General features: G+C 35.9%; 1 protein-coding gene across 1 annotated transcript; it reads left to right on the forward strand.

Annotated features, from left to right (window-relative positions):
* Nucleotides 1-7856: 7856 nt before the first annotated feature.
* Nucleotides 7857-12476, forward strand: LOC135741083 (atrial natriuretic peptide receptor 1-like). Its single transcript, XM_065259725.2, has 9 exons — nucleotides 7857-7976; nucleotides 8176-8248; nucleotides 8783-9078; nucleotides 9581-9724; nucleotides 10149-10270; nucleotides 11162-11373; nucleotides 11516-11656; nucleotides 11956-12075; nucleotides 12192-12476. The coding sequence occupies exons 3-9, from the start codon at nucleotides 8972-8974 to the stop codon at nucleotides 12321-12323; spliced, it is 978 nt and encodes a 325-aa protein (XP_065115797.1). The 5' UTR covers nucleotides 7857-7976; nucleotides 8176-8248; nucleotides 8783-8971; the 3' UTR covers nucleotides 12324-12476.
* The last annotated feature ends 823 nt before the right edge of the window (nucleotides 12477-13299 follow it).

Consider the following 13299-nt stretch of genomic DNA (forward strand, 5'->3'; position numbering starts at 1 on the left):
ACCAAGTTGTTTTAACTTCATGCTGCATTTTTTTTTTACAATGTGGTAAACTGGTAGGGTACTACCATTGCAGAATTTATCATTGATTCTTGTGAGCCACTCCTTGTATGCAGACTTCAAATGCTAAAATACAACTGTAGGTATAAACCGGTTCGTTCAGCTTTATGTGTAAGAATGGCCAGATGTCCGTCTTGCGTAATTCTGATGCAATGAGCTGCAGCAAAACAGTTCACCTGAGTTGTTCATGCGCCCTCATGCAGTTGCGACAAGGATTCATTCCTGTGTAATGTGCTTCGGGAAAACAATAAAGGGACAACAGCTATAGCTTTGATTGTGAAACTAGCTTTTCCGGTTTTCTGTTTAACTTAAACTTAATAATGACACGCATCTACAGTAACTTACAAATATAATGTGGTAAAGCATTTAAAAATGACACAACTGGGAAAAATCCAGATGATTCACAATTCCACTTCAGAAACATAGTAAGCGGGAAATGTGCACATTACCCACAATTGGTTTAAATGGTCCCAAGCTGTCACTGTATAGGGCAGTAAGTATGTACCATTTAAGTGTACACTGTTTATACATTTGGTAAGGTAATACAAACTCTTTAGGTGCAAATTTGTACTTTTTGGAAAGGGTACCAACATATTTTTGGCCATTGATTTTGATATTCACATTTGGGTAAAGAGCTGGTGTTCAGTTGGTTGGCTAGTTTGACCAGCCTGACCAGACTTAGAAACCAACAAAACTTGGATATCAGCAAAATAGCCTGGTTTTGTGTATACGGTTATTTAAGGCAGATTTGTTTGTACAAGTCTGCTGTGATTGGTATGCCTTCAGTTCCCAAGAATCGTATTTGTTTTGAATAATCATGATGTAATAAAAGGCGGGGCTATACATGAGTTCCTATGAAATGTCTGTGCGTGTCAGTCTGTATATAAATCACATTGAGATGAATGCACTATGCAATAGCACTGTTTTTTTTGTTTCTTGCTAGTTTTATGTTTTATTTTTACCCTTTGAACGTGCATATTTCAGAATTATTTTAATGTAAAACTAAAAAAAGAAATATTGAGATTTGAAATGATTTACCAAAACAATTGCCCATTGGAACCCTTTCATTTTTGGTATGCTTTCCTTTAGTTTCCAATAATCATAATTGTTTTGTTTAATCACAATGTAATAAAAGGCGGGCCTATACATGAATTCTTCTAAAATGTCTGTGCGTGTCAGCCTGTATTTAAATATATGTATTTATCATTCTTTTTTTTGTCAGTTTTACACTTTATATTTCACACTTTGACAGTGAATATGCATTATTTTAATTTAAAAAAGGGCACTGGAACCTGTTCACTTTTGGAAGCATTTAAAGTTCCTTCAGAACTGGCTTAATTATACGTAGCATTGATTCAACAAGGTGCTGAAAGCATTCTTTAAAAATGTTGGCCCATATTGATAAGATAGCATCTTGCAGTTGATGGAAATTTGTGGGATGTACATCCAGGGCACGAAGCTCCCGTCCCACCACATTCCAAAGATGCTCTATTGGGTTGAGATCTGGTGACTGTGGGGGCCATTTTAGTACAGTGAACTCATTGTCATGTTCAAGAAACCAATTTGAAATGATTCGAGCTTTGTGACATGGTGCATTATCCTGCTGGAAGTAGACACCAGAGGATGAGTACATGGTGGTCATAAAGGGATGGATATGGTCAGAAACAATGCTCAGGTAGGCTGTGGCATTTAAACGATGCCTAATTGACACTAAGGGGCCTAAAGTGTGCCAAGAAAACATCCCCCATACCATTACACCAACACCAGCCTGCACAGTGGTAACAAGGCATGATGGATCCATGTTCTCATTCTGCTTAAGCCAAATTCTGACTTTACCATCTAAATGTCTCAACAGAAATTGAGACTCATCAGACCAGGCAACATTTTTCCAGACTTCAAATGTCCAATTTTGGTGAGCTCGTGTAAATTGTAGCCTCTTTTTCCTATTTGTAGTGTAGATTTGTGGTACCCGGAGGGGTCTTCTGCTGCTGTAGCCCATCTGCCTCAAGGTTGTGCGTGTTGTGGCTTCACAAATGCTTTGCTGCATACCTTTCCCATTCTGACATTCATTTTGGAGTTCAGGAGATTGTCTTGACCAGGACCACACCCCTAAATGCATTGAAGCAACTGCCATGTGATTGGTTGATCAGATAATTGCATGAACTAGAAATTGAACAGGTGTTCCTAATAATCCTTTAGGTGAGTGTATATGAAAAGAGCTTATTGCACAATTAATTGTACATAATATTTTGGATTAGCCTCGTATAAAACAAATAAACATTTTGGTAATTCTTTTTAATATAATTTAAATGATTATAACATTACATAATACTACAGAGATGACAAGATTAGTCTACCTGGGTTAAAGAGTTACTTCACCACATAATGGCATCTGTCATCATTTCCTTTTATGTTATTCCAAACTTCCATGATTTTTTCTCTGGAAAATAGACTGATGCTGTATGCCTAATGCCTCCTTTTTTTCCCAGAAAAAGTCATGAGACATGAGTACATTTTTGGTTGGTGTTGATCTCTCCCTTCACATTGACTGTTTTGAAAGTTTTGCATTATACTTATGAATGGACAAATCTACTGGCCTCTATTAAGCATTTGACCCTATTTTCACCAAATCAGCAAGATCCTGTTATGTTTGTTATTTTTGCAAACCTTTACAATGTTATATTCACACATGAATTTATACTTTCAATTGAGTCCTGTCGCTGAACCTTAAACTTTATTATTGCTCAACTGTAAACTTTTTTCCCCTTCTAGTAAACCACAAAAAAATCCCTTTTTTTTGTTTTATGTGCGACTGCACCATAATTAAACCATATTAAAAAGCCAATAAAACACAGATGGTAGCAAATGGGGTAATGAACTCATGCTGGTATAAAATTTCTCTGCAAATGTCTGAATTTGATTTACGCTGATCATAAATATGTGACTGTGAAAACTCAGCTAAAGTCATATTTTTTATGATTTAGCCTACTGTTATCTATATAAAATCATAAAAAATATAATCTTAATATCTTTAATATTGAGTAAGTAAGATGTCATTTATACTGTATCATGAGACTTTGGCCTGCACTTCACAAACAGAGTCACCATTAGCTGCATGGGAACAGTTTTTTTTTATCGTTATTTGGGTTTGTTTATGCATTTCCACGTGCTCACAGTATTCGAGGGTCCTGAAGGTGAGTTGTTTCTCCTGGGTAAGTGTGTAGGGGCAAAAAGCCACTGTGGTTATGATTAGTGAAAGCCCTCCTAACTAATTGAATAATTATGGGGCTAATAAAGGCACGAATAAATAAATAAATAAAGGGCAGCGGACCTTTCTTAGCAGATCAGTCTGCACAGCGCATCCAACCTGACCAGCAGGACAATATGGGTCTATGTAAAACCTGGGCTCTTTCTTTTCTTATGGTAAGTGCAAGCTTTTCTGCCTTAGGTAAGAGTTAATGAATATTGCAGTGATGCAGGAGAGCTGTTTTACCACTTTGTCAGCTCCTAAAACTGCTAAAACTTGTTATGAGACAATGCTTAATGATGATAGAAATCCTGTGTGAGTGATTCCTTGTCAGCTTTGTACCATTTATTTATTTATTTTTAAAGTGTTAATGTAAAATTACAGAAAAAACTGTATTTTTGTATTACAAAAAAATTCTGTCATTTATTATGCCCGTTATTTCATGGTATTTCCCCGGCACCCCAGCTGCCAGAATTGTACAGTTTATTTATTTATTTATTTTTACAGTGTTAATGTAAATTACAGAAAAAAATTTATTGTTGTATTACGGAAAATTTCTGTAATTTATTATGCCCCTTACTTTACGGTATTTTCCCGGCACCCCAGCTGCTGGAATTGTACCGTTTATTTATTTATTTATTTTTACAGTGTTAGTGTAAAATTACACAAAAAAACTTTGTATTACGGAAAATTCCAGCTGCTGGAACTGTACCATTTTTTTTTAAAAAATTTATGGTGTTAATGTAAAATTACAGAAAAAATTGTTATTTATGTATTACGGAAAAAATCTGTAATTTGTTGTGCCCGTTATCCTGTCAGCTGCTTCTGGCGTTTTATCGCCAACTGTGCCGCAATAGCGATGCCCAGAGCTTTCATAGAGTGTGCACGCAACACACTTTTTGTGTCCTGCACCTTTATGGTGATGTGCAGTTAAAAAAATCATAACAAATTTGAAAGTCGGGGGAGACATGAATAGGATTTTGCAAAGTGTGGGGGGGCATGCCCCCCTGTCCCCAGAGAAAACGGCACAGTCGGCCCCTGAGATGTTGAATAATAGGCACACACATATTATTTTCACAGGTTTAGAAATGGCTTGGGTTCAGCGTCCACCAGAAAAGGTCACTTATGGGGAGGAGTTCAACGTCACCTATTCAGTCAGCGCGTCAGACTCCTTCTATGAATACGCTGTTCGAAACAAGATTTTCCAGTTCAGGCGAGTGAAACCTTCTCAGATATAACATTACCTGAACTTTATTATTATCAGGATGCTATCAGATTGCAAACAGTTGAGAATTACACGATATTCCTCTAGGCAACCCATCACTATTTTAAGCTTCTTCTTGAATGCAATATCATGTTAACAATGTATGTCGGTATGTTGCCTTCACATAACACTACAGCTGGTTACAATGGAAACTTTGTTTCTTTGCAGTAATGCTTCAGAGGCCAAACGGTTTTGCCTCGAGCATGAGTGTCCCGCAAACTGGAACAATGCTGATGAGCACAACTGCTTCTGTATCTGACAAATTCTGTATCTTGCATCTTTTAAGTTGTTCACATGGAGTGTTGGGCAACTATTACTAGTAACTAGTACTTGAAATACACCTCTGGTGCAACTCAGACACATAATCAGTGATGTATTCTGCTTCATTGGGTGTTTCGGGTCTCACAACATCATACACCCTCACCCAGGCGACCTTGCCAGGGTTGATCAGACCCTGGCTTGTGTCTGAGTAGCTTGTATGATCCAAGGATCACCCCGCTTGATCCACAGTAATCTTGTCGCCTTCAATGTTCTTGGCGGCTTTCCGGCTGTGCAGACCCTTCACTCCAAGCATCTTGACGAATCCTCTACACCCAACCTCGATGGGATTGCATGGGGTCCTCCAGCCCTTGCTTCGGCCTTTGCCTGCCAGTTCCTTGTACTAGCATTAAAGGAACACGCTGACTTTTTGGTACTTTAGCTTATTCACCGTATCCCCCAGAGTTAGATAAGTCTATACATATCCTTTTCATCTCTGTGTGACCTCGTAACTCTTTCGGACGCACCCACCGCTAACCTAGCATAGCACAATGAATGGAAGTAAATAGCTCCAGCTAGCATACTGCTCCCAAAAACTGTCAAAATAACACCAACATTTTCCTATTTATATGTTGTGATTTGTATAGAGCATGTTCAAATAACAAGGTCATATGAGACACAGGCTCACAGCCATCTTTTAACCATATACACTGCAAAAAATTATTTTCAAGAAAAATTTTCTTAGTATTTTTGTTTTGTTTTCAGTAAAACATGCAAAAAAAATCTGCCAATGGGTTAAGCAAAAAAATCTTGAATTTTTTTCTTTCAAAAAATCTGCCAATGGGGTAAGCAAATTTTTCTTGAATTCAAGAAAAATTCAAGAAAAATTTGCTCACCCCATTGGCAGATTTTTTGCTTGTTTTATGCACAAAATTATATTTTTGGTCTAAAAACTACACTTATTTCCTTGAGTTGTTTTGCTCATCAAGAAAAGGCCTCTTAATTTAAGAATTTTTAGATATTTTTACTGAAAACAAGACAAAAATACAAAAAATATTTTTCTTGAAAATTAATTTTTTGCAGTGTTCATACCGGGAACTATATTCTCAGAAGGTGAAGCGCTGCTACTTGGGCGGAGCGATGTTATGCTAGCTGGAGCCATTTAGTTCCAGTCTTTGTGCTAAGCTAGGCTAGTGGTAGGTGCTTTAGACAGAGTTACGAAATGCACGGAGATTAAAAGAGGTATGTACACTGCAAAAAATGACTTTCTTACTTAGTATTGTTGTCTTGTTTTCAGTAGAAATATCTAAAAATTCTTAAATTAAGATGTTTTTTTCTTGATGAGCAAATGACCTAAGAAAATAACTCTAGTTTTAGACAAAACATATCAAATTTAAGTTAATTTGTGCATAAAACAAGCAAAAAAATCTGCCAATGGAATAAGACATTTTTTCTTGAATTTACTTAATACAAGAAAAATTCAGCAAAAAAAATATTATTTTATTGGCACATGTTTTGACTTGTTTTATGCACAAATTCACTTAAGTTGTATATTTTTGTCTAAAAACTAGACTTATTTTCTTAGGTCATTTAGCTCATCAAGAAAAAACATCTAGATTTAAGAACATTAGATATTTCTAATGAAAACAAGACAAAAATACTACGTAAGAAAGTCATTTTTAGCAGTGCAAAAAGTCGGCGTGTTCCTTTAAGGTACAGATAAACATTTTGATACCGTACGGGGCGTCAACAACAGCAAGGTTGATCACGACACTTGATAATGATCTCCGACACCTTTCATTCAATCACAATCTTTGTATAAGTTTAAGAGGGTAAAATAATACGATTTCAAGGTTTCTTTTTTTATATAGCTGTTTGTGCATGTATAATATCTGCATAGTTACAAAGTTCGTTCGTTCTCAATTCTGAAGAAATTCGCTCGGAGACCTACCTGAAAAGCCTCAAGGCATTTCCAACTTTGCTAGGAAATTCTTGCTCTTGTGATTTACAGACTGTAACGTAGGTGTGTTTTAACTATTTAATGTTAACTCAATAACTAAAAACACACGTTAACATCAAAGAGGATAACGTTTTATCCTTGATTCCTGTACCCTTAGTGCAGGAGTCAAGTGTTTTGTTTTAGACAGATATTAAAGTTAATGGTTCAATTAAAGGACTGTGTGAACAGTACCTGCTGTAAATTAACAAACTATTAATAAACCTGTTGCCAAGGCATAAGAGTTATAAATTAATAATATTTAATTAGGAGATAAGCTATCATTTTGACAAATGGCTTAAAGAGTAACTAAACCCCAAACCAACTTTTTTTAGTAAATGATCTGTAAGAATGATGCTTTATTAGTGCTGTTCATTGATTTGAGTAAGTTTTTTGACATTTGGATGTAAAGTGTTTCAATACTACAATATATGGTGTAAAAACGTCTGAGTGCTGCCCTCTTGAGGTTGAACGGTGGCTACTGCAGTTGAATTTTCCTATTGGATGTTGGGTCCAAGAAATGACTCGTGACGTAAGCAGGTTCAAGCTCACCACGCCCTTGTTACAATCTCACCACACACTTAGTTCGTCCCCTCTATCTCCGTTGGGATCTGCCCACTTTTCTTGCATTTTTCAAATATTGCAGTGGGTGGAGTCAGGCTCTGACCAGGGGTTTAGTTACGCTTTAAATACACTGTATACACAAAACCATATCTTCACTGTTGCGACCGCCATCCTTTGTATGGGACATTTAAGAGTGAAAAAGTTGGCAACCCTGGTATACAAGGATATACAGTAGATGTGCAAAATATACCCACAGTATATGTTTATTTATGGAAGTGTTGGATTTAATAAAGCTGTTGACATATTCTAATACTATTCCAGGAAACAATTCACATTTTCTCAGACGAAAACAAAACGAATATTTGCTTAGCCATTGTTTGTACTTTCAGTTGCGTCTGTGTGTCAAAGTGATTTTTATTTGTTTAGTGCTGTTTACACTATTGTTTTAAAGTTTGTGGAGATGAGACGTGTGAACTGGAGGAGTAACGTGTCCCGCTGACTGTGAGGTTTGTCCTTTGGCCACATCCATTAAAGTGGCCACTGGGCTTCCTGTCGCATTGTTCTGCAGTGGTTTCATCTTAACGCTGGTGGTGAGGATGTTTGCAAAGTACATAACCCATATTTGTTCATTTTTTTAGAAGCCAAGACATTATAATATTTTGGCAACTGCATAGCAAAACAACAACAAGCTGCAACACATTAGCAGCAACTGTAATGTAAGAAAATGGTACAGTATGATTTTTAAAAAATGGTACTGTACGAAATAATCCTTTTTACTCACTTTCCTAGTGGCTGCAATACCAAAAACAGAAAATGTTTTGGGATGAAAGCTGGATCATCAACTACAATAATATCATAATCGGTAAGAAATTAAATTTTTTTTATTATGATTATCTATTATTTAACTCACTCACATTAAAAAGTAAAGGTTCCTATTCGATTCAGTTCAATTAAATTTATTAAATTTTTCACAATGTTTAATGTCTCAAAGAAGCTTTACATTTAATAAAAGAAAACACAAAACATACTTTTTTTAATATGTAGAACATATAGCATAAAATACATGGTATTATTGCAGATTATAGTCAGATAAATATTTGGCGTCCCCAGAGTACGTATGTGAAGTTTTAGCTCAAAATATCATAGATAATTTATTATAGCATGTTTAAATTGCCACTTTGTAGGAGTGTGTGTCATTTAAAAATGCAAATGAGCTGACCTCTGTACTAAATTGCAGTGTTGTGGTTGGATAGTGCAGATTAAGGGGCAGTATTATCCCTTTCTGACATCACAAGGGGAGCCACATTTAAATGACCGGTTTTTTCACATTCTTGCAAAGAATGGTTTACCACAACTAAGTTATTGGGTTGATCTTTTTACATCTTGGTCTTATAAGGTCTGCTACACTGGGTTTTGTAGCACCATAAGCCTTCAGACAGTAAAGAGGAACTCCAGTGTGAGCAGAGTCACAGATGTAACCATCAGCACCGGAGTGAACGCCAACTTCAAACCACGATTCATTTAGGCTGGCATCTAGTGAGTGTTTTCCTGCCATTGCTGCCACATCTTGTCTATCTGTGGTTTGATGCAGTTATGTTTCTGTAGTGATGGAAAGACCGTAGCTGTAAAACACATACAAAAGAAACATTTCACTTTGACCAAAACCATCAGGAAAGAAGTGAAAGAGGTCAGGTGAGTAACAAATAATAAATGCACCCTTAAAAGGATAGTTCCCCCCAAAATTCAAAGTGTGTCATTATTTACTCAATCTCATGTTGTTACAAACCTGTATAAAATGCTTTAATGAACACAAAGGAAGATATTTTAAGGAATGTTTGTAACCAAACCAATCAGAGGCCCCATCGGGGTATACGTTTTTCTTATTGTGGAAGTCAATGGGGACTCAGTTTGGTTACATATATACAGGTTTGTAACAACATGAAAGTGAGTAAATGATGGGTTTTTGGGCGAAGTTTCCATTTAAAATTAAAGGTGCTACAAATGGCTATTTTAAATTTCACAGCAATGAACCATTTTTGGTTCCCCCAAAATAACCATTCAGTAAAACAATTACTGTCTTTATTTAGCTATATCTTTAGCTTTAATAAAATGTGACGAATGCATACAAATAATTTGATATGTATGAATTAGCATCTAGGATTATACACAGCCTGTGATTGTTTGCCTTAACCAGGGAGCTGGACCACCCAAACCTCTCCAAGTTCATTGGAGGCTGCATTGAAGTTCCTTTTGTCAGCATAATCACTGAATACTGTCCAAAAGGAAGCTTGGCAGATGTGCTGCAGAATGAGGACGTCCCCATCAACTGGGGTTTTCGGTAAATCTTTAAAGGGACACTCCACTTTTTTTGAAAATATGCAAATTTTCCAGCTCCCCTAGAGGTAAACATTTGATTTTTAACTTTTTGGAATCCATTCAGCCAATCTCTGCGTCTGGCGCTACCACTTTTAGCATAGCTTAGCACAATCCATTGAATCTGATTAGACCATTAGCATTGCGCTAAAAAATAAGAGTTTTGATATTTTTCCTATTTAAAATTAAAGGATTTTTCTGCTGTAACATGGCTGCAGGAGGCGCAATGATATTACACAGCAGCCGAAAATAGTCCCCTTAGTAACTTTCAATGGGGGCTATATCGGGCACTGCATAATATCATTGCGCCTCCTGCAGCCATGTTACGCAGTGTCCCTTAAGGAAAGACGGTCAATTAGGAACTAAATCTTCATATCTCCCCTCTGTAGGTTGTCTTTTGCTACTGATATTGCACGTGGGATGGCTTACCTGCACCAGCACAAAATGTTTCATAGGCGTCTTCAGTCACGTAACTGTGTGATCGATGACCGGTGGGTCTGCAAAATATCAGGTGCGTAATGAGCGGTTTATCTGTACATACAGTAGTGGCCAAAAGTGATGTCCAATTTTGAACAGTGATACTTTATAGTCAAATATTTTTAAAGATGCATTTAAAATGTTGCATGCATGTTACATTGGTGTGTTGACTCAGCTTTGAGAAGAATTTAAAGAAAAACATCACCGTTTTTAATATTTTACTATGTTCTTACCTCAACTTAGAGGAATTAATACATACCTGTCTTTTATCAATGCGTGCACTTAATCTTTGAACAGCACGTTGTGAATGTGTTAGCATTTAGCCTAGCCCCATTCATTCCTTAGGATCCAAACAGGGATGAATTTAGAAGCCACCAAACACTTCCATGTTTTCCCTATTTAAAGACTGTTACATGAGTAGTTACACGAGTAAGTATGGTGGCACAAAACGTGTCGATTTTTTAAGGGGATAAAAATGCGAAATATATTTTTATGGTTGAAGAGCACTTAGTACGCAGCACTTCAACCTCGGGTGCAGTAATATTGATTGATGATCCGCTTAGAAAAATCGCCACGTTTTATTTTGTGCCACTATACTTACTCGTGTAACTACTCACGTAACAGTCTTTAAATAGGAAAAACGTGGAAGTGTTTGGTGGCTTCTAAATTCATCCCTGTTTGGATCCTAAGGAATGAATGGGGCTAGGCTAAATGCTAACACATTTATGATGTGCTATACAAAGATTAAGTGCATGCATTGAAAAAAATATACATATGTATTAACTCATCTAAGTTGAGGTAAGAACATAGTAAAATATTGAAAAACAGTGGTGTTTTCCTTTAAAGAGGCTTTGGCAAAAAAATTCAGAAGTTTAGAAGACATAGCCCACATTTATCAAAAGACACATTTATTCCCATTATACAGATTATGGGCTTATGGCCTACAGAAAGGAGGATTTTGAAGACGTGATCACCAATTTCAATTGTCAAAATGTGTATCGCATTTACTGCGCCCCTGAAGTTTTGCTCCGGATCAGCTCTAGCTTCACAACCGCAGCTGACGTGTACAGGTTACAGCAACTTGATGAACTTCATGTCCTCAAAAACCAGATCATCTGTGTTGATTTCTTCGAAGCCTGAAACAAACATTTGTCTTTTCTTCCTCATCTCCATTATCTTGGTCGAAATCTCCACTCGGAGTGACCTCATTTTAGTAAGTATACAAAAACCAGGAAAACAGGCTTTAGGTTTTTTTTTTGGAACGTTTGTTTTTACATAGGATGTGATAAGAAACCTGATGGTTGTCACATCAGCCGGAACAAGGGATTCGGTCAAGCTTGATGTAATGTGGCTTCCGTCACTTCCCAAACTGAAGGCTGGGAAAGACAATGATTGCCCAGATCCGGACGATTACTGTGAGGTTTGTGTCTGTTAAACTGAAGAATGGCTCTTGAAAGGTATTTACTTACTGTAAGCACATTTGCTTTTATGGTGCATTATGGGAAACCCTCAACCTAAGCACTGATGATGTATTTTAGCCCTAACCATTCCTTCTTAAAAGTGTACCTAATGGTACTTTACATACTAAGACCTTTTTAAAGTGTACTGCCCCAGTGATAGCTGGGGTACGTATTTTGACCATTTTTTCTAACAGTATAATTTAGGCATTAAGCAAATGTATTTTCCTGAAAAAGCACTCAACACTTAAATTTTACCCAGCTGATTAAGAGATGCTGGTCCCACAACATCACAATGAGACTCACGTTCGAGCAGGTGAAGAAGATTCTTGATAAAATGAACCCACACAAGGTCAGCCCTGTGGATATGATGATGAACCTGGTATGTATGTTTCAAAAGACTTTCTAAATTCATATATTTGTTTTACTTTTTTTTTTTCAAATTGCATCTCACATATAAGCGCAATTAACTTATTAGTTATATTGTTTTTATTCTAGATGGAAAAGTACAGTAAACATCTGGAAAGCATTGTAATTGAGAAAACACAAGATCTTCTTCAGGAGAAGCAGAAGACAGACCGGTTGCTCTACAGTGCAGATTTAAACATCACAAAAACACTTTTGCAATAAAAATGCAGTATGAAGTTAAGCATGCAACATGATCTCACGGAAAGTTGTGTTATAGTCACGCAAAATTTGATTAATTTATTCGTGTCCATGGCACGAAATTCAGCTTTTTTTTTCGTGCCTTGAGCACAAATGTCTTTTTTGTGACAAATTTCTATAAATAGTTTTTCGTGTCATTTTATGTATTGTTTTCTCTTTTTTTCCCTATTTTTAAATCATTGTTGCTTGGGGTTGGGGTTAGGATGTTATTTTATGTATGTTTTTCTTCCGCTTTTAAAACTATTCTCACCTGCACTGCAAAAAATGATTTTCAAGAAAAAAAATCTTTGTATTTTTGTCTTGTTTTCAGAACAAATATCTAAAAACTCTTAAATTAAGATGCTTTTTCTTGATGAGCAAAATGACCCAAGAAAATAAGTCTAGTTTTAGACCAAAAATATCAAATTTAAGTGATTTTGTGCATAAAACAAGCAAAAAATCTACCAATGGGGTAAGAACATTTTTCTTGAATTTTTCTTGAATTTAGTATTTAAGAAAAATGTAAAAGATTTTTTTTTTTTGAAATATTAGGAAAAAACACACACGAAAAACTATAGAAATTTGTGCTATAAATAAATTAATAACATTTTGCGTGACTATAACACGACTTTCCATGAGATCAGTCTGAAGTTAAAACAACACTGCAAAAACATTTTTCAAGAAAACTAATTCTTAGTCTTGTTTTTAGTAAAAATATCTAAAAATTCTTAAATTAAGATGCTTTTTCTTGATGAACAAAATGACCCAAGAAAATAAGTCTAGTTTTTAGACCAAAAATATAGGGTAAGAAAATTTTTCTTGAATTTTCCATGAATTTAGTGTTTAAGAAAAATGTTCAAAAAATTTTTTGTTACTTCATTGGCAGATTTTTTTTTTGCTTGTTTTATGCACAAAATCGCTTAAATTCGATATTTTTGGTCTAAAATCTAGACTTATTTTC

This window comes from Paramisgurnus dabryanus, chromosome 24 (assembly GCF_030506205.2).
Source record: "Paramisgurnus dabryanus chromosome 24, PD_genome_1.1, whole genome shotgun sequence".
NCBI classification, from domain to species: Eukaryota; Metazoa; Chordata; class Actinopteri; order Cypriniformes; family Cobitidae; genus Paramisgurnus; species Paramisgurnus dabryanus.